This window comes from Perognathus longimembris, chromosome 23 (genome assembly GCF_023159225.1).
Source record: "Perognathus longimembris pacificus isolate PPM17 chromosome 23, ASM2315922v1, whole genome shotgun sequence".
NCBI classification, from domain to species: domain Eukaryota; kingdom Metazoa; phylum Chordata; class Mammalia; order Rodentia; family Heteromyidae; genus Perognathus; species Perognathus longimembris.
In genome coordinates, this window is record NC_063183.1 from 19,761,583 (window position 1) to 19,782,921 (window position 21,339).

Sequence of the window (21,339 nt, forward strand, 5' to 3'; positions counted from 1 at the left end):
TCCAAGACACCCAACATTATACTACTGAAATGTAAGTCTTGAACCTATAAATTGCTCTAGTTTTAATATATGTTAAAAATAATGAATTGCAGGATGGCTGTAGGAAATCAGCAGGTGTCAGATGTGTTTATCAGCTACGGGGACATATCACTCCTGTCCGGACTGTGGCCTTCAGTTCTGATGGGTTGGCCCTGGTGTCTGGTGGACTTGGAGGACTTATGAACATTTGGTCTTTAAAGGTATGAGCATAGCTTTGTTGTTTTTTTTTAAAAAATTGTGTGTGTGTGTGTGTCTGTGTGTGTGTGTGTGCACGCTAGTCTTGGGGCTTGAACTCAGGTCCTGGGCTCTGTCCATGATATTTTGTGCTAAAGGCTAGCACTTTAACACTTGAGTCACATCTCCACCTCCAGCTTTTTGGTGGTTAATTGGAGATAAGAGTCTCATAGATTTTCCTGCTTGAGCTGGCTTCAGACTGTGATCCTCAGATCTCCGCCTTCTCAGTAACTAGGATTACCAACATGCCATCAGCCATAGCTTTAATATTCTGTCATTTAAGGTTTCTTACTGTTAATAAGTATGTTTCTGAGGTTATCCAAACCTCAGAAAAAAAATGTACTCTTTATCTGACTTAGGTAACCATAACTCCTCTGTATATCACCTTTATAATAATAAATTTAAACAGTCTTCTACTAAAAAAAAAGTTTTTCTCATTAAAAAAGTAGGAATATTCAATATGAATGGTACCTAAAGGTTCAGTAATGATGAGTGTTCATAAATGTATCTCATTTTAGGATGGCTCTGTCTTGCAAACTGTTGTGATAGGCTCAGGGGCCATTCAAACCACAGTGTGGATCCCCGAAGTCGGTATAGCTGCTTGCTCAAATAGATCAAAGGTAAGTTTGCAGTTATATCAACCTGTAAGAAATAAGAATGTATGACATTTTAGAAATCTAAGCTCCTCACTCCACAGAGGAGTAACCACATATTTAGAGAGGTTATCAGCTAGTCAAGATAATGTAACTAACTAGTGGTAGGTGGAGAATTAAAACCCAGATATTCTGTTATTGTCTGGTATTCTTTCTCTTGCTCCCCTGGGCTTTGGTGAAAGTGCTTAATTATTGAGTGATTTCATTTCCATTGGAAGATGCAAAGTGCATTTTGATTTTCTACCTGATTTTTTGGGGGAGAGGACCAGTCCTAGAGCTTGAACTCAAGACCCATGTGCTGTCCCAGAGCTTTTTTGCTAAAGGCTAGCACTCTACCTCTTGGGCTATAGCTCTACTTCTGGCTTTTGGGTAGTTAACTGGAGAGTTTCATGAATTTTCCTGCCTGTGGCTAGCTTCAACCATTATCCTTAGGTCTCAGCTCCCAAGTAGCTAGGCTTACAGGCCTGAGCCACCAGCACTTGGCTCTGTCTTGATTTTTGATACAAAACTAAATCTTAAAAGACATTTTTAGAGAATAATAATTCATCTCAGTGACATTAATGATGATGATGATATGTGTGTATATGTATAGGCTTTCAAATTTTACTGGCTTCCCCTCCCTGTACCATACCCCTTGATGAAAGTCCATGTTCAATTTACCCCTAGTCTTGTATTTTACACTCTTTAAGAGCAGAGTCAGTGGACTGCTTTGGCTTACATTTTATACAGTTAAATGATGTTAAAATAATCTATGAATCTGCATAAGCAGTCCTTATAAAGGTAACATTTGAAAGGGACTTCCTATTAGAACTGTTTTCTGCGGTATAGCAGGCTGGAGTGGCCTGTGTAAATAAACCATGCCTCAGAGTGCAGGAGTTCTGCAGCTTCTATCAGTGTCTTCCTCAGTGAGCAGAGAACTGTTTTCTCTGGTGTCCTATGGCCATGTGAGACTTTGAAATGTATGCTACATACCTTAAGTATGTAGCCTACACATGAAGCCAATGTAGTTCACAGGTTATCTCTCTCTCTCGCTGTCTTTCTCTCTCTCTTTCTCTCTCTCTCTCTCTCTCTGTTGCCATACTGGAGTTTGAACTCAGGACCTTGCCACTTGAACCATTCCTCCAGCTTTTTTTTTTAACCAGAGCTGGCCTAGGACTGAGATCCTCCTATCTATGTCTCCTCAGTAGCTGGGGTTACAAATATAAACCATCATATCTAGCTTATTTGTTGGGATGTGGTCTTGCTAACTTTTTCCCTGGGCTGACCTCAAACTACAATCCTCTTAATCTCCATCACCCAATTACCTAGGGTTACAGGCATGAACCACCATGCCTACCTCCACTCATTTTTACTTAAATAAGATTTGGGATATTTTGAAGTTCCACAGATATTAAAAAGACAGTCTTTTGGGGTATAAAATATATTAAAAGCCAAAGTATTAAAAGCAGTGACTAAAAGGAAATTTCTTAGATTGAATGGGCATCTTAGGTTGAATAGCATTATCTTTTATTTAAACACATTTAACCATGTTGCATGATTTATTTTCAACCAGGATGTTTTGGTTGTAAATTGTACAGCAGAATGGATTGCTGCCAATCATGTTTTAGCAACCTGTAGGACAGCACTGAAACAACAGGGTGTTCTGGGATTAAACATGGCCCCTTGCATGAGAGCATTTCTGGAGCGGCTACCCATGATGCTTCAGGAGCAGTATGCATACGAAAAGGTAACTGATTGCTGTCCAAGAGAACTTGATCATCTGAAATTTCAATTTATCCCCTTAAAGGCATGAGTCAAGGAAAATAAGTATGGCCATTTGGACAGAACTAAATTAATTCAGTTCTGTCTAAAGTAGTTGCTATTCTTACTTTATTTTTGCCTGAGTAATAAAAAACAAACACATCCTCCTCAAATTTTAGCATTCATATCCCTCCCCACCCACACCCACCTGGGTCTTTAACTCAGGACCTGGGTACTGTCCCTCAGCTTCTTTGGCTCAAGGGAGCCACGGCACCACTTCCGGCTTTTTCTAAGTAGTTTATTGGAGATAAGAGTCTTGTGGACTTTCCTCCCTGGGCTGGCTTTGAACCCCAATCCTCAAATCCCAGTCTCCAGGAATACAGATGTGAGCCACCAGGGCTCAGCTTCATATCGTTTTTCAGATTATTTATTCACTCTAAAACTAAAATAACTGTGCCTTAGAGTATGAGCTTCTGTTTTCTGACCCACATGTCTGTTTCTGCATGTCAAAGTTTTGGGGGAGGGAGGCTTGGGTATGGTGTCAGAGTGTACCTTCCCTCTATTTGCCATGAATCTTCACGGAAAGTTTAGAACAGCTAAGGTTGAACCAAGTAGCATCATTAAATGCTAGGTTGAGGAATTGTGGGATCCGGGCCTGTTGTCCAGCAGTGACTTTCAAGTAACCCATATTCCATCCCTCAGTCACGGTGTCCCTGTACTCTTTGGGTTTTCTCCATTTTTTTTGACATACTGTGTTAATAAAATTAACTTACCACACCTAGTTGATTTCACTAAGACAATTGTCCAGATTTTACTTTCTGCATTCCTCATCCTTTTATTTGCTTGCCAGGACTAGAGCAAACCATTAAGAAGGAAACATTTTCCTTTGATGGCTATGAGGATTCTCTTGGTAAAGGAAGATATATGAGAAGGGGCAGGTCTTTGTTTTTTAGCTATTTGTCTTTTTGTTTTGTTTTGTTTTGTTTTGTTTCCGCTCTCATAGAGCTTGAACTCAGGGCCTGGGTGCTATCCCCGAGCTTTTGTGCTTAAGACTATCATTCTCCCACCTTGACACTTCCAGTCTTTTGGTGGTTGATTGGAGATGAGCCTCATGGACTTTCCTGCCTGGGCTGGCTTGAACTGTGTTCCTCAAATCTCAGCCTCTTGAGTGGCTAAGATTACAGGCGTGAGCCACCAGCACCCAGCTTTTGTCTTGTTTTTTAATCAGGAAAAAAACATAACCAATACATATTAAATGCAGTGCCCTGTATTGGATCTTGGTACTGAAAAGGGCATTAATGAGCAAGCAAAGTAAAGTTCTGTGGTTTAGTTAGTGTTATACCAACATTAGTTTCTTGGTTTTGATAGATGTTTCACAGTTATATAAGCTGTTAACATTGCAGGAGATTGACTGAAGAGTATGTAGGAATTCCCTGTATTGTCCTGTTACTTTGGTGAATTTTAAATGACTTAGACGCCAAGAGCTTGACCCACAGTAAACAAGGAAATGGTTAAATTTGGACTATTTGGCCCTGGCCCTTTAACATGACATACTGCATTTTCTCTCAGCCTCATGTGGTTTGCGGTGACCAGCTCGTCCACAGCCCCTACATGCAATGCCTGGCTTCCCTCGCTGTGGGTCTTCATCTGGACCAGCTGTTGTGTAGTCCCCCAGTGCCACCCCATCACCAGCACTGCCTCCCCGACCCTGCAGCCTGGAATCCAAATGAGTGGGCCTGGTTGGAATGCTTCTCAACCACCATTAAAGCTGCCGAAGCCCTGACCAATGGAGCACAGTTTCCAGAGTCTTTCACAGTTCCAGATCTAGAGCCTGTTCCAGAGGATGAACTAGTATTTCTGATGGTAAATGTAACATGACTTGCGATGATTTATAGCTGAGCTTGTGTCATGGGTGTTTGGCATTCGGCAGCCCTTAATAAGGCTTTGCTAGCTTGAATAGCTAGAAGACTGTCCTGATGGCAGACCTCTTTGGAAACAGATTGATTATTTGAGAGCATGCTGGTTCTCAGGGCATAGTCCTGTATTTCTACTTCTTTTTATCTATACGTACTTGTTAAGTGCCTGATCTAAATCTATATCTAAATATCAACCTATCTAGATAAGCTGTGTTATCTATATCTAGATATTAGCAGTCTCTAGATAGATATGAGTCAACTTGTGAGACTTACACTACACATAGATTCTAATTTACTTGGCAATGTTTTGGTTTGGGTAATACTGGGTCTTGAACTCAGAGCTTCATGCTTGCCATGCAGGCATTTAGCTGCTAAGCCATTCCTCCAACTCTTGTTTGCATTTGTTTCTGAGATACCATTAGACATACCATTGTATCTGGGATGACATGCACATGCCACCATACTCATCTTCTTCCACTGAGACGGTCTCCTGGAACTTTCTATCCAGCGCTGACCTCAAACTGTGACCCTCCCAGTCTTGGAATCCCTTGGTTCTAGTATAACAGGCATGCACCACTATATCCAGCTATGATTTGAGAAGAGGCCTTGTAAACGTTTCTGCCCAGGCTAGTCTTGAATGTAATCCTCCCATTGTCAGCCTCTTAAGATAGCTAGGATTACAGGCAGGAACCACTTGACACATTGCTTATTTAGCACTTTAATTGTGCCATTTATCAGCATCAAATAAGAATGTGGAAGAGCCTTCAAATCTTCTTTTCTTTTTTGTGCTCAGGATTGAACTCAAAGCCTTATACTTCTATCATTCAGCCACATCCCCAGTTCTTTTTGCTTTTAGGGTTTTGTTGTTGTTGTTGTTGTTGTTTGCCAGTCCTGGGGCTTGGACTCAGGGCCTGAGCACTGTCCCTGGCTTCTTTTTGCTCAAGGCTAGCACTCTGCCACTTGAGCCACAGCGCCACTTCTGGCCATTTTCTGTATATGTGGTGCTGGGGAATCGAACCCAGGGCCTCATGTATATGAGGCAGGCACTCTTGCCACTAGGCCATATCCCCAGCCCGCTTTTAGGTTTTTTTCAGATACAATCTCATACTGACTTTGGTTAGACTGGCTTTGAGACACACTCCTTCCTACTACATTTAAAGTACCCAGGATTACAGTGATGTACTACAATGCTATTTTGTTTTTGTACTTGAAAGTATCCAACTGTAGAAACTATGATAAGAGTAAAATGCCTGTGTAGACAGTGCAGGCCAGCACCTGATCAACCCCTTGAATTAAGGTTTATGTACACAAACATTTAGACATATAAAATAGCTAAGAGTTGAGGAAAATTACCTAATCAAGAAATAACCTTCTGAGTCTATTTGTTCCATATCTGTCATTTTGTAGATAAAGAAAGTGAAGCCCTAAATAAAGGGATCTAGCTAATGCTAGATCTATCCTGTGCTACATAGGGAGTTCCTGGAAGTGGCTACTAAAGCATGTGACCTACCTTGCACCTGTGGGTGCTCAGTAACCACAGCTTTGAATCATATAAAAATAAGTATTGAGGGGCTGGGGATATAGCCTAGTGGCAAGAGTGCCTGCCTCGGATACACGAGGCCCTAGGCTCGATTCCCCAGCACCACATATACAGAAAACGGCCAGAAGCGGCGCTGTGGCTCAAGTGGCAGAGTGCTAGCCTTGAGTGGGAAGAAGCCAGGGACAGTGCTCAGGCCCTGAGTCCAAGGCCCAGGACTGGCCAAAAAAACAATTAAAAACAAAAATAAGTATTGAGCCAGGCATTGTTAGCTCATGCCTAGCTACTCAGGAGGCTGAAATCTGAGGATCATGGTTCAAATCCAACCTGGGCAAGAAAAGAAGTCCATGAGAGACTTACCTCTAATTAACCACCAGAATACCTGGAATGGAGTTGTGGCTCAAGTGTTAGAGTGCTAGGAGCTCAGGAACAGTGACCAGGTCCAGAGTTCAGGCCTCACGACTGACAAAAGTAAATAAATCAAGTATTGAGGGGCTGGGAATGTGGCTTAGGGGTAGAATGCTTGCCTAACATAGCATACATGAAACACTGGGTTTGATTCCTCAGCACCACATACACAGAAAAGGCTGGGACAGTGCTCAGGTTCTGAGTTCATTGAGCCCAAGGACTGGCAAAAAAAGAAAGACAACAAAAAACAAAAATAAGTATTGAGAGAACAAGGGGAGGGCTTTGTAATATTGTCCAAAAAGAAATGTACTCTTTACCTAACTTATATAACCATATCCCCTTTGTATATCACTTTTATAATAACATTTTTTAAATTGAAAGGAAAAATAAAGTATCAGCAGAGTGTAAAATCCATGTTAACATGATTATCAAACTAATCTTTGTGGATGTGTTGGCGTGTGCTTGTAGTCCCAGCTACTTGGAAAATATCTTGAGCTTAGGAATTGTTAGGCCATCCTGGCAACACAGTGAGACCATGGCTTGACTTGTCATATCACCATGTACTTTTATGAAATGGAGGATTTGTTGTTAGTTTAAGAACTGCTACATCCTGGGTCAGCAGGATTGGTCCTGATGTGTGCTCTGTATTACAGGATAACAGCAAATGGATTAACGGCATGGATGAACAAATTATGTCCTGGGCAACTTCAAGACCTGAGGTAAACAAAGATGGGGAGACCTGGGTGGTGGCTCTCAGTCAGTCTTTATGGGAAGCAATGTCTCCGTGCTTTCCATAAAAGCTGGTACTCTCTGGTATTCGGTACATGCTTTTTTTTTTTTAACAAATGAGTCTAACTTCTGTGATTGTGTTTTTTCTAGGACTGGCACTTGGGAGGAAAGTGTGATGTCTACCTGTGGGGTGCTGGCAGGCATGGGCAGCTGGCAGAAGCTGGAAGGAACGTGATGGTACCTGCTGCAGCCCCCTCATTCTCACAGGCCCAGCAGGTAACTAACAGGGTCAAACGTGGAAAAAACTTGGGAACTGAGTGCTCTTAACTCCTTTGCTGGCAGTAACATGGGATAAAGTTTGCCCATTTCAGTCTATTATGAGGAATCCTTAAGGAAAGCCATGTTGGAGGCCACTGCTTTCTTTTCTCTTATTTTTGCTGCCACAGTTAACTGCTCTTCCTTATGTCTGTCCCACCAGTGTCTGTCTCTTTCTAGGCCAGTCTTTTGTTTTGCTTTGTTTTTTCTTTTCTTTTTTGGTACTGGGGATCAAACCCAGGATATTGCACTTCCTAAGTAGACAGGCACTTTGCCACTGAGCTACATCCCAGCCCTAGGCTAGTTTTTAGTATTTCCCTATCACCCTTTTCCATCTCTCCTTTTATCTTTTTTGTTATTTTTTTAACTCTGCACAGTTGGCAAAAAATCTCTTAGTTCTTAATTAGTTTGGTCAGATGGTCCTCATATGTCTTACTTAAGTATAGAAATCAAGGGTTATAGCAAAACCATGATTATATCAACCTTTCCCCATTAGTTAAAAGAATAAGAGATGGGCTGGGGATGTGGCCTAGTGGCAAGAACGCTTGCCTCCCATACATGAAGCCCTGGGTTCAATTCCCCAGCACCACATATACAGAAAATGGCCAGAAGTGGCGCTGTGGCTCAAGTGGCAGAGTGCTAGCCTTGAGCAAAAAGAAGCCAGGGACAGTGCTCAGGCCCTGAGTCCAAAAGCCCCAGAACTGGCAAAAAAAAAAAAAGAATAAGAGAACTGATAAAGATACCCTTTGTAAACATGAGATCATTTCAAATGTTTGTATGCTAAAGCTGTATGAAAAGGACATATTTTTTTAATGATTCATTTTTTTATTTTAAGTTTTTATTAGGACATATTTTTAATTGTGTGGTTTTTATACTAGGTTATATGTGGTCAGAACTGTACCTTTGTCATCCAGGCCAACGGCACAGTGTTGGCTTGTGGGGAAGGAAGTTACGGCAGATTGGGACAAGGAAACTCAGATGACCTTCATGTTCTCACAGTTATTTCAGCCTTACAAGGTAAAATGTACTTAATTAAAAAATCAGAAGCTAGGACCTGCTGTAGGAATGTTTGTTCATATAGGAACTTTTTTTTTTTTTTAACTCAGGGCCTCACACTTGTCAGGCAAGCACTTACCACTCGAGCCACTCCATGATCCCGTTATGAATTTATTTTTCTGAAATAGTCTCACTTTATGCTCTGGCTGACCTGCATTGCATCCTTCCCACTTGTTGCTTCCCTGTGTCAGTAGGATGATGAGTACACACCACTAACCTAGTCAACCCTCTGAGCTGGGATGACAGGCATGTGCCACTATTCTTAGCCCTTGGCCAAGATGGAGTCTTGTAAATGGCATTCTCTTAATCTCCACCTACAAGTAGCTTAAGCCACCTTGTATTGGAGCCCTCTCAGACTTTCGTTAGGTGAAGCCAGAGTTTTTCACTTCCATTTGAATCTCAGGCATGGGTATAGTCTTAATTTCCGTATTTTAAACTATATTAGTTGGGGCTGGGAATATGGCCTAGTGGTAAAGTGCTCGCCTCATATATATGAAGCCCTGGGTTCGATTCCTCAGCACCACATATATAGATAAAAGCCAGAAGTGGCGCTGTGGCTCAAGTGGCAGAGTGCCAGCCTTGAGCAAAAAGAAGCCAGGAACAGTGCTCAGGCCCTGAGTCCATGCCCTAGGACTGGCAACAAAAACAAAACAGATAAACTATATTAGTTTGCAAGTTATTTATAACAGCACTTCAGGAATTCAGTAACTATATAAGTAAATGGGTTTTGAGACCCATTGCAGATTGTAAACAAGTACTTTGAAATTGCAAACATGTAATTAGGCAACTATTAATAGCAGTAGCAACCATACATGTGTTTCACTAAAGTTAACAATCCATTCCTAGGAAAATAACTTTGAAGGCCACCTCTGGCAGACTTCTGTGTGACTTAGAGAAAGCCTCTGGAGAGCCCACTGCGGGGCTTCCACTGCAGGACCTCTGGCTTGTTCTCTAAGTCAGCTTAGTTCCTGCTTCCAAAACCATGCAGAGGATTTTTTTTTTGCCAGTCCTGGGGCTTGAACCCCTGGCCTGAGCACTGTCCCTGGCTTCTTTTTGCTCAAGGCTAGCACTCTACCACTTGAGCCACAGCGCCACTTCTGGCTTTATTGGCAACAATGAGTTCAGAAAAGATTCCTGAGAAACTGGGTTTTTTCCTGGTGATCTGGAAGGAGTGCAGCAGTAGGGTTTGGGGAAGGAAATGTGGGGCTGGGTTCCCATCTGCTGCTTTTGGTCCCTGGCTCTGGGGCCTTGCACACAGACCTCTAGACCTCTTGTGGCTCCATGTCTGCAGTTGGAAAGCTGGGGCTTTGTTTCTCCCTCCTGGGTTCTGTGACAACTTGGGTGGTAAGCAAGTCCGTAGTGCCTCCTCTTGCCTGGCATCAGCACTTTATGTGACTGCTCCCAATCTTGCCAAGTTTGGTTGTAAATGAAGGACATTTGTTTTAGTTCTACAGCATCATTTTGGTGCCTTTCAATTCTGAGGGCATTCTATAGAAACTGTAAGTAAACAGAAGTTTGAACATCCTTGAACATCCGGTTAACACTTGTGTTTCTGCTCTGCTCCAGGCTTTGTGGTGACCCAACTGGTGACTTCTTGTGGTTCTGATGGGCACTCAATGGCTCTGACAGAAAGTGGTGAAGTCTTTAGCTGGGGAGATGGCGACTATGGTAAACTTGGCCATGGGAACAGCGACAGGCAGCGGCGGCCTAGGCAGATCGAGGCCTTACAAGGAGAAGAAGTGGTGCAGGTCAGGCAGGACATGGATAAGTTTGCCCTTGAATGTAAATATACTAGTTGTTAAATAGAATTCTTAAATTTAGTCAACAGGAATACAAATAGGTTCCACAAGCATGGTTGCATAGAGTTTGTTAGAAGTTTGAATAGGCTTTGGTATTAGACTAGACTTCTATTTCCTGAGCCACTTGGTTGTCCAGGGTAGGTTTCTTCCATGGAAGAAACATCAGAGGGTTAGGTCATGCCTTGAAGTTCTCAATACACAAACAAAAGGAAAGCTTTGGTTTTATTCTCTCTTTTTTGTTACAGAAACTAAGTTGCATTTGTGTTTTCCTCAAAAAACCAATCAGTGATCTAAAATGACAAAATTGCAGAGATCCTAGCGTTTATGAAGAATGTACCCATTCATTATCTTCTATAGTCTAGGTCAGCTGTACACAGCTGAAGAGTAGTGCTGGCTATTCAGAAGGATACTGGCTAGTTTGTTTTTCCTGAGGCTACTAAGGTAGTTTAGATCTAGAGGAGCAGGAGTGTGAGTGGGCAGCTCAGTCTTCCCACCCTTGCAGGAGTTCTGCTTTTCTGTGTCAATAAAACCCAGCTATTTCAGTTTTAAAGTGGAAGAAAGGCAAGGAAGGAAGGAAAAAGAAAGAAAAGAGCAAGAAAGGAAAAATAGGAAGATACTGGTCTTGATTGGCTGGTGAAGCTTATTGCTACATCAGTGACCAGCAGTGACTGCTTACTTTCTTTCTTAATATCCCCTCTTCTTACAAACTCTTTCTCTTGTTGGTGCTGTCCTAGATGTCATGTGGCTTCAAGCACTCTGCAGTGGTAACTTCCGATGGCAAACTGTTTACTTTTGGAAATGGTGATTATGGCCGTCTAGGTCTTGGAAACACCTCGAACAAAAAACTTCCAGAGAGAGTGACTGCGCTGGAGGGATACCAGATTGGACAGGCATGGAATAAGTCAATATGATGTTCTCACTGATAATAATTTCTTACCTCTTCTGTGTACACTTACACTCTTTCCAGGAAGACTAGATCACCAGTTATACTTAACCTTTGTATATTTTGTTCCACTTAGTTGATAAGTTTTTATAAGTTTTTTCCAATATGAAAATTCATGTTTTAGGTTTGTTTATACAATAAGAAAAAAATACCCTATTGTTGGGATGCTAGTATTATTATAACACATCCACTCCCCCTATAAAGCACTAACACAACTCATAAGAATCCTTTAAACAATATGGATTTTTTGTGGCTCCTGTCTGGCAGCCTTGCGCTAGATGGCTGAATTGTGGGGTCACTGTAGGCACCGACTGTGCCCTGTGTGCTATTGTGAATGTTTCTCAGCAGTGATGAGATGTTTGTCTTTCCTGAAGTAGTGCTCAGAAGCCTCTGGTGTGAATGAATGTTTTTGAGTTGTTTTATATTTTTTCCTATCTTTTGTAATGCTTAATTCTTTTTTTTGTTTGTTTGTTTTTGTTGCCAGTTCTGGTGCATGGACTCAGGGCCTGAGCACTGTCCCTGGCTTCTTTTTGCTCAAGGCTGGCACTCTGCCACTTGAGCCACAGCGCCACTTCCGGCTTTTTTCTATATATGTGGTGCTTGAGTAATCGAGCCCAGGGAGGGCTTCACGTATACGAGACGAGCACTTTACCACTAGGCTACATTCCCAGCCCTGTAATGCTTAATTCTTAGCCACAAACATTTAGATGATTTTACTTTGAAGACTGTGTTACTTGTTTGTGAATGTTGGGGTCATTTTCATTTGAGCCATTTTGGTTAACATTAGTAGTAGGTGCTGAAGTTTGAGATATTATAGCCAGGTTTTTTTCAATGAAGTTATGTAAAGGAGCCCCAAGAAGTGTTATGTACTTTAGGTCTTAAGATTCATCTCACTGAATTTCCTGATTTCCTGCAGGTGGCCTGTGGGTTAAACCACACTTTGGCAGTATCTGCAGATGGTTCCATGGTGTGGGCTTTTGGAGATGGAGACTATGGCAAACTAGGCCTAGGAAATTCCACTGCCAAATCTTCACCTCAGGTCAGTTCCTACCTTTAATTCTGGCTTTTAAATGTGTCTCTTCTTAGTTGGAAATAATTTATCACTAACATTTTTGATGATTTATAATTGAAAGCTTCTGCTTACACTTGTATGCCCAGCATTCTAGATGTTGATTTTGTGTGTGTGTGCGCGTGCGTGCACACACGCGTACACATACATGCCAGCCCTAGGGCTTGAAATCAGGGCCTGGTCGCTGTCTCTAAGCTTTTTTCACTCAAGATTAGCACTTTACCATTTGAGCCACAGCTCTACTTCTGGCTTTTTTGGTGGTTAGATGGAGGGAGATAAGAGTTTCATGGACTTTCCTGCTCAGACTTTGAAGTATGATCCTGAGATCTCAACCTCCTAAGTAACTAGGATTATAGGCGTGTACCACCTGTGCCCAACTTAGATCTTAATTTTTTTAATAAACCATAATATCTGTATAGCATGTAAAACTTCTTCAAGGCGGGATTTTGTTGGGTGCAGATGCTTAGGTCTTTTCACATGAATTATTTCTCACAGTGACTTATTACTCTACAGTATTATGCTTTATCTAGTATAAATCAGGCATTGTGTGCTAAGCACTTAGGTAGGTGCTTAGAGTTGAGAAGGGCATGCTATTTTGCATATGCTTTGCCTGTAGACTAATTGAATATAGTTCAATTAGGTTCTACTCAATTAGGTTCACTAAATTATAAATTAGGCTCTATCCAATTAGGTTCTTTAAATATAAACTGACTATAAGCTAGATACATATAGTCAGTTTCTCCTGCATAGAATGGAAATGACAGTAGGACTTCCTTCATGGTATTGCTACTTAGATTATTGTGAGCATAAAGCCCCTGTCTAACACAGTTGACATCATTGGTCTCTCACACACACACACACACTCTCTCTCTCTCTCTCTCTCTCTCTCTCTCTCTCTTTCTCTCCTGTCTGGTATTATTGATGAAGTAAAACCTCATGGAGTTCTTTTGCACACAATACAAGTAGACGTTATCAGATTCTTGGCACATCAAAAATATTGGTTTGATCTTTCCTACTTTTATGGTAAAAGACCCTAATGCATACTTATTGGTTCAAACAGTTCTGCTTTTCTATAATGCTGCAACCCACAGATAATTAAGAGGAAATTATAGGCTTAGCTGTCTGAAGGCATCATTCTTATTGATCAAACTACTTATAAATCCAGTCTGAGTTTTGAAGGTTATATGAAAATAAATAAATAGGAAGTTATATCCACCAGAGGCCCTTCTGTTCATGAAAAATTTTAAAAAAGTTGCTGTTTTACCCCACACCATAAAGAATGAATTTATCATGTTAGTACAATGAACAATAAATATTAATGAAATGAAAAAAAAAAAACTTCTTCAAGGACAAGACCTTTGTCTCTGTAGACAGCCAAATTCTCTACAGTACAAATCATGTAGGGAAGAAATAGTTACAACGTATCTCAAGAGTGTCTTTATGGAGGGAACCATGCGGGTTTTCCTTACATTTAATAAGCAAACTGATTTACAAATATTCAAATTATATTCCACTTCAGATTCATCATCATATTTAGTCTGTAGCATCTTTTTATTAGAATATGCCAATCTTACAAAGTAGCATTATAGTCTGACATCTTGATAGTAGTATATATTCACCCAGGGATACAGAGAAGTAGGAAAGCAGCAGCCCTGGCTTTACATGATCTTGCAGTGTTCCTCAGAAGATTGTAGACATGCCAAGCACCAGTGGCTCACACCTCTACTAGCTGCTCAGGAGGCTGAGATCTTAGGATCATGCTTTGAAGCCCGTCTGGGCAGGAAAGTCCATGAGACGCTTTAACTTCAAGTAATAACCATAAAAGCCAGAGGTGGCGCTGTGGCTCAAACAGCAAAGCTCAGGGGCAGCACCCAGGCCCTGAGTACAAGCCCTATGATCAGCATACAAAATAAAAAAGGTTGCACATACACTTTGTTTTGTTGGCCCAGAGGACTTATCCCGTGTCACATGGGGTCTTGGGAATGTTAGACAAACTGCTCTGGCCATGCACGCTGCCTCCCCTGAATTCAAGTAGTTTCACAGGAGAGTAGGAGAGTATAATGCTTAAGAGTGTGAGTTGAGGGGAATAGGTAGGTAGACATATTATTCAAGCTTGTACGTGCCAGTTAGCAAACTCAAGCATTCTTGTTTACTTCTTAAAATGTATACTTTTGTATTGCAGAAGGTTGATGTCCTTTGTGGAATTGGAATAAAGAAGGTTGCCTGTGGAACTCAGTTTTCCGTTGCTTTGACCAAGGATGGCCACGTGTATACCTTTGGTCAAGGTAGGGTGTTTCCCAGATTATTTTGCTTTTTTGTGTATTATAGACACATTTGTCTTCTAGTTGTATAGAAAGCTCTGAACCTGGTCATTTTCCCCCTGGATAATGAGTAACTATTGTGACCTTCGGTTACTTAGTTCTTTCCACTCCTGTCTCATGAACTTAACTGCCCTCCCAGCCAAGCTTCTCGTGCTACAGACTTCACTCTTCCTAGCAGAATCCCTTCAAGACCTTCCCCCTCTCCCTTTCTATTGCTTTGCTAAGCTGTAGTGGCTGAGTTGGGAGAGAGGCAGATGTGAGGAAGAAAAAGAAGAAAATCACAATGGAAGTTTGTAGTTTTGGAAGAACATTGACGATACTGATTGAGGAATGAGCTGGCTTACAGGGAGAGGGGAAAGATCTTAGTTCTAGTCATTGCATTGGTTTTTCATTGCTAACATAACTCAAAGAAGGTAAGGTTTATTTTGTTTCAGAGTTTGAGATTAGGGCTGGGAATATGGCCTAGCGGTAAAGTGCTCACCTTGCATACATAAAGCCCTGGGTTCGATTCCTCAGCACAACATATATCAAAATAAGCCGGAAGCTGGGGATATGGCCTAGTGGCAAGAGCGCCTGCCTCTTATACATGAAGCCCTCGGTTCGATTCCCCAGCACCACATATACAGAAAATGGGCAGAAGTGGCACTGCGGCTCAAGTGGCAGAGTGCTAGCCTTGAGCAAAAAGAAGCCAGGGACAGTGCTCAGGCCCTGAGTCCAAGGCCCAGGACTGGCAAAAAAAAAAAAAAAAGAAAAGAAGCCGGAAGTGATGCGGTGGCTCAAGTAAAGTGCTAGCCTTGAGCAAAAAGAGCTCAAGGACAGTGCTCAGGCCCTCAGCTCAAGTTCCAGGACTGGCGCCAAAAAAAAAAAAAAAATACTAGAGTTTGAGGTTAACAGGTTAACAGTCTGAGCCATGGTGAAAGAGTACTGATCGTGGGGGAAGGGCGTGGTGTAACAAACTGCTTAACTCATGACAGGCAGGAGGCAGAGAGCAGTGGGAAAGGGCCAGGAACACCATATTCCCCTCAAAGATACATTCCCAATGTCCCACTTAATGCAGCCAACCTCTTCTAGCTCCACCTCCTAGTAGTTATTCAGCTATGAACTCACCAATGGATTTACGTATTCTCAAGGCCCAGTCATATCTGTATAGCACCACCAGCTGGGGCCAGGCTCCAACACATGAGCCTTCAGAGCCATTTTGTATCCAAATTGTACTGCCATGGTGAATGGGGCCTTATGCCCCAGGAAGTGACTAGCAGGCTTTTCAGAATTTGCATCTGGAACTGCAGAGATTGGTTGTAGAAATGTAAGTTTCGAACATGAATTACATAGTGGTTAGGGTAAAGCTTTATTCATAAGGTCTGGGACGAACTTAGGGGGAGAATACAGAATGAAAAAAAATGTAGAACTCTGGGAAATGGGCACTACTGCAAGTGAGCACTGGAAAATTGGCTTTGAAAGAAGTGTTGAAGAGAGGTAGCTGATGTGCTAAGATAATGGGGAGTCTCTAAGGGGAAGTAAGAGCTCAGGTCACATTATTATGTAGAAGATTGACATTTTGCAAAGAAACAGCTTCACAGTTTTTTGTTTGTTTTGCCAGTCCTGGGGCCTGAACTCAGGGCCTGAGCACTGTCCCTGGCTTCTTTTTACTCAAGGCTAGCACTCTACCACTTGAGCCACAGCACCACTTCTGTCTTTTTCTGTTTATGTGGTGCCGAGGAATCGAACCCAGAGTGCTTTTCTCCCACTAAGCCACATTCTTAGCCCCAAAGAAAGTTTTTGTTTACTTAAAATCTGGTGTACCTTGCGGGGATATAGCAACTTTTGTTCCAATGAGTTCTGTGTGCCATTGTCACTCTACCTCAAAATGCTCAGTGCCCGTTGAGAAAATAAAGTGGACTGTGCTGTCCATAACACTTCCTCTACCATTTCTTCAGACCGCTTGATTGGCCTGCCTGAGGGGCGTGCCCGCAATCACAATCGGCCGCAGCAAATCCCTGTCCTTGCTGGCGTGGTCATCGAGGATGTGGCGGTGGGAGCAGAGCACACACTTGCGCTGGCATCCACTGGCGATGTGTATGCTTGGGGGAGCAACTCAGAAGGGCAGGTAAGTACCCTGCTGGCTGCCTTCTCACGTTCTAAGGAATCTGACTGCACTCCATATTTGGGAAATTCTAACTGCCACAGAGCTCCAGGCATCTTACTTTATTATGTACTCATGGACTTAGGTACTTATGGACTCATTACTTTGAGTTCAGTTATGCATATCTCTTCTTTCATTATGACCCAAGAAGTCTTTAACTATGGTATTTAAAAGTTTTAGCAATGGCAAGGTGTCACTGGCTCACACCTCTAACTTTTTATTTTACTTTAACTTTCCAAGAACTTGTTCCCTTTCCAGAGAGGGAATCCAAGGATGTATTCAGTTAAATTTAATCTTCAAGATGGTAGGATGGCCTTGTTTCCCTTCACTTTTTAAGAGACAGTCTGAGCTGTGAGGACCATTATGGTAGAGAAAAAAGCAAAATCAGAATTTATCTCACTGTTGCTGCTAGTGCTTGGTCCAGATGGTAACACATTTCACCAAGTTTCTTCTCTTCCTCTGGCTAGTTGAATCTGAGTATTTGTTACTTTATTCTTAGCTTGGCCTAGGCCACACCAACCACGTTCGAGAACCAACTCTGGTAACCGTTCTGCAAGGGAAAAACATTCGACAGATCTCAGCTGGGCGTTGCCACAGTGCCGCATGGACAGCGCCACCTGTCCCACCAAGAGCACCAGGTGAGGGACAGAATGCCCATGCTCCCGTAGCTGCCCTTCCAGCAGTACACCACTGTCGTGTCTGCTCACCAGGTTCAGGCTGCGTCTAGCGCAGTCCAAAACCACGCAGCCTTCCCCCACACCCAGCACCACCTCTGCGCCACCGCAGGAACGTGCTTATGCAGCAGTCTCTCTGCAGCTCCTGACGAAAACAGAGTATCACTTTTCCTCTCTTGAGCGAGGAACAGATTTTATAATTTTGCAGCAGCTACTAAGTCTTTTAAAAATACTTATATGTACATACACGAAGAAGTGGCAAAGGTTCACTGTTAGAACGAAGGCTAAGTGAATTGTTAAATTCCTCATACCAGTTAACCACTTGCAAATTGATGTCTGTATACTGGCTCATCAGCAAATCCAGTTGCTGCTATTTAACCGCAGTGTGTATGTAACAGTACTAGTTTGGTTATTTACTTTATTTTTTTTAATGAAATTCTTTTAGTTATTTAAGAAAAAAAAAAGGCCTTCCTTCTTCCTTCTTCTCTCCCAGCCTCCTTACCTTCTTCCTTTTTTCTTTGAACTGTGTAAATCCCAGTTAAGTTTTAAAAACCAACACACCAGGAGCTGGGAATGTGGTTTAGTGGTAGAGTGCTTGCCTTGCATGCATGAAGCCCTGAGTTGATTCCTTAGCACCACATAAACAGAAAAAGCCAGAAGTGGCGCTGTGGCTCAAGTGGTAGAGCACCAGCCTTGAGCACAGAGAGGCTCAGACACAGAGCCCAGGCTCTGAGCTTGAGCCCCAGGACCTACAAACTAAATTAAATTAAATTTTTTTTTAAACCAGCATACCAAATGCATCAGAAAAAAGGGATGAATTTTGGATAGAGGAATAGATACATGTATGAAAAAGCAAATACAGCAATATATCAAGTACAGAATTTAGCTGGTGGGAATATGCGTCTGTTACATCATCATCTCAGGTTCACTGTGTTAGAAGTTTTCAAAATACTGAAAAAGCTGGGGCTGGGGATATGGCCTAGTGGCAAGAGTACTTGCCTTGTATACATGAGGCCCTGGGTTCGATTCTCTAGCACCACATATACAGAAAATGGCCAGAAGTGGCGCTGTGGCTCAAGTGGCAGAGTGCTAGCCTTGAGCAAAAAGAAGCCAGGGACAGTGCTCGGGCCCTGAGTCCAAGCCCAGGACTGGCCAAAAAAAAAAAAAAAAATACTGAAAAAGCTGGATGCCAGTGGTTCACACCTATAATCCCAGCTGTTCAGGAGGCTAAGATCTGAGGATCTCACTTCAAAGCCAGCCCAGGCAGAAAAGTCCATGAGACTCTTATCTCTAATAAACTATGCAGAAAAAGCTGGAAATAGAGCTGTGGCTCAGTGGCTGAGCACTAACCTTAAATAAAAAGAAGCGGCTGGGGATATGGCCTAGTGGCAAGAGTGCTTGCCTCTTATACATGAAGCCCTGGGTTCAATTCCCCAGCACCACATACACAGAAAATGGCCAAAAGTGGTGCTGTGGCGCAAGTGGTAGAGTGCTAGCCTTGAGCAAAAAGAAGCTCATGCCCTGAGTTGAAGCCCCAGGACTGGCCAATAAATAAATTAATTAATTAAAAAGAAGCTCCCAGGCCCCAAGTTCAAGCCCAGGAGCAGGACCAAAAAAAAAAAAAAAACCCCACCTGGAACTGGAAGCAATGCCTTTCCCTCCTAAGTACATGTTTGCTTTGGGCAGGTGTGTCGGTGCCCCTGCAGCTGGGCCTGCCCGACACTGTGCCTCCTCAGTACGGCGCGCTGAGGGAGGTGAGCGTTCACACTGTGCGGGCCCGGCTCCGGCTGCTCTACCACTTCTCTGACCTCATGTACTCATCTTGGAGACTGCTGAATCTCAGTCCCAACAATCAGGTAACATCCCAGGGGGTGAGCTGTCTGTGTGGTGTGTGCGTGTGGTCTCAGGGCCTCTCTCTTGACCTTTGGAAAATTCTCTCCTGGCCAGTACTTCCCTTTCTCTCTGTACTGAGAGAAGCAGCAAAGCTTCTACCAGCAGTGGCAATCCCATCACTGCTGGTTTGGTGGCAGATCAGCTGTTGATGCTCATGCTGCCAGACAGAAAGTGCTCTTCTGTGTTTTGCGTCGTCTAAAGCTTGAGGAAGTATACATGCACATGGCTGGCATACTAGATATTTTCAATGAAGTCTAATATGTGATACTCAGCTCTAATAGCTGGAGTGTGGCTTGGTGGTAGAGTGCTTGCCTAGAACGTATGATGCCCTAGGTTGGGGCACATGTGCGCGCGCACGCACACACACACACGGATCATACAGTGTTCTGAGGACCATACATAATGCAGAGTGTGTTACATGAATGTATCTGAGACTGGAAGAAAACTAAAGAGTGTCTGTAGGCTTGTCTCTGTCTGGGAGAGCTGAGGATGATTTCATATGTGTGTACACATGTATGTACTCCTGTATTTTTGAACTTTTTATAAATCATAATCATGTTTATCAGGAAGTATTTCTTTAAAATTACTAGTAATTACTAATTCCCAAGTATGTGCTTCTAAAGTATATTTCAGGAAGAATTTCTGTTCTAAAGTGAGAAAGGTGCTTTCTTCTAAGCCTTGTATTATGCCATTTCTGTTACAGAATAGCACGTCTCATTATAATGCTGGAACTTGGGGCATCGTGCAGGGACAGCTGCGGTCTTTGCTAGCTCCGAGAGTCTACACCCTCCCCATGGTGCGCTCCATAGGAAAAACCATGGTTCAAGGAAAGAATTATGGACCTCAAATTACTGTAAAGAGAATATCAACCAGGTTGGCATATATGTGTGCTTCACTAACTAGCTGGAATTGTTTTCATATGAATCTTACTACTAACCCATCACAGTGAGCTCCAGCTTCCTGCTTCTAAAGGATAGTTACAGTACATAGTACTTAGCTTAGTAAGTACTGACTACTGGGATGGTTAGAGTGGATCAGCACAGTATTTAGCTGTAGTCAGCCACCCTGTTTATTCTCTGATGGAAAGGGATCTTTGTGATGGTTTGTATTTCATTCTCTTCTGCTTCTGTTTCTTTTCAAGAGGACGGAAGTGTAAGCCCATCTTTGTTCAGATAGCGAGACAAGTGGTTAAGCTGAATGCATCAGACCTCCGCCTGCCCTCCCGAGCGTGGAAGGTCAAGCTAGTGGGAGAAGGGGCTGATGATGCCGGAGGAGTGTTTGACGACACCATTACTGAGATGTGCCAGGTATGTCAACGCAGGACTCCTGTTGAGTTCTCACTTAGTGGTCCTGTTAATTGTTGCTAGCAATAGCTCCATCAGGCATGTATTTATAACTGTGGCAAGGATTATCTGTTAGCCTGATAAAATCATGCTACTAGTGCTATATAGGTGAGTACAGTGAGGGTTTAGGAAATGCATTGTAAAGATACCTTAGCACTCAAATATTAGGACTTGACCATCTACTAGTGAGTCACCACCATCTGTTATATTGGCAAAGGAGGCCAGCAATGACTCATAAGCTGTTCATACAGTGGACAAATCCAGGGCCACCTTGGTGAGCCTGCCAGGCTCCAGAGGAGGTAGAAAACAAGAATTAAGACTAGCTCTGGGATTGGGGCCATGGCTCAAGCATTAAAGCACCTGCCTACCAAGTGCAAGGCCCTGAGTTCAAACCCTAGTACCACAACATATACAAAAGTTTAGGCCAGTTCTAATTTTAAAAGCCTCACTGGCAGCTTTACTTCCAGATCAGCTTTGTCCCTTCCAAATTTGCCTTATATCAAGATTTTTCTGAATACCTCTCTGAC

The 21,339-nt window shown here is 42.6% G+C and overlaps 1 protein-coding gene and 1 long non-coding RNA gene across 8 annotated transcripts in view; one reads left to right on the plus strand and one right to left on the minus strand.

The window, feature by feature from the left end:
* Positions 1–21,339, plus strand: part of Herc1 (HECT and RLD domain containing E3 ubiquitin protein ligase family member 1) — a 179,450-nt gene that overhangs the window by 150,271 nt on the left and 7,840 nt on the right. For all 7 annotated transcript variants that reach the window (XM_048332179.1, XM_048332182.1, XM_048332185.1 and 4 more), the window contains exons 58-73: positions 93–239; positions 792–893; positions 2,479–2,652; positions 4,236–4,529; positions 7,181–7,246; positions 7,407–7,532; positions 8,450–8,588; positions 10,194–10,375; positions 11,161–11,316; positions 12,286–12,408; positions 14,621–14,723; positions 16,697–16,866; positions 17,402–17,540; positions 19,263–19,432; positions 20,173–20,342; positions 20,611–20,776. In XM_048332179.1, the coding sequence (XP_048188136.1) occupies positions 93–239; positions 792–893; positions 2,479–2,652; positions 4,236–4,529; positions 7,181–7,246; positions 7,407–7,532; positions 8,450–8,588; positions 10,194–10,375; positions 11,161–11,316; positions 12,286–12,408; positions 14,621–14,723; positions 16,697–16,866; positions 17,402–17,540; positions 19,263–19,432; positions 20,173–20,342; positions 20,611–20,776 (2,427 nt within the window). The remainder of the gene's footprint in view (positions 1–92; positions 240–791; positions 894–2,478; positions 2,653–4,235; positions 4,530–7,180; positions 7,247–7,406; positions 7,533–8,449; positions 8,589–10,193; positions 10,376–11,160; positions 11,317–12,285; positions 12,409–14,620; positions 14,724–16,696; positions 16,867–17,401; positions 17,541–19,262; positions 19,433–20,172; positions 20,343–20,610; positions 20,777–21,339) is intronic.
* Positions 1,464–14,969, minus strand: LOC125340530. The gene is made up of 3 exons (XR_007208775.1): positions 14,952–14,969; positions 11,103–11,109; positions 1,464–1,945 (listed from the first exon to the last, which is right to left on the minus strand). It is a non-coding gene; the product is annotated as an uncharacterized LOC125340530 (long non-coding RNA).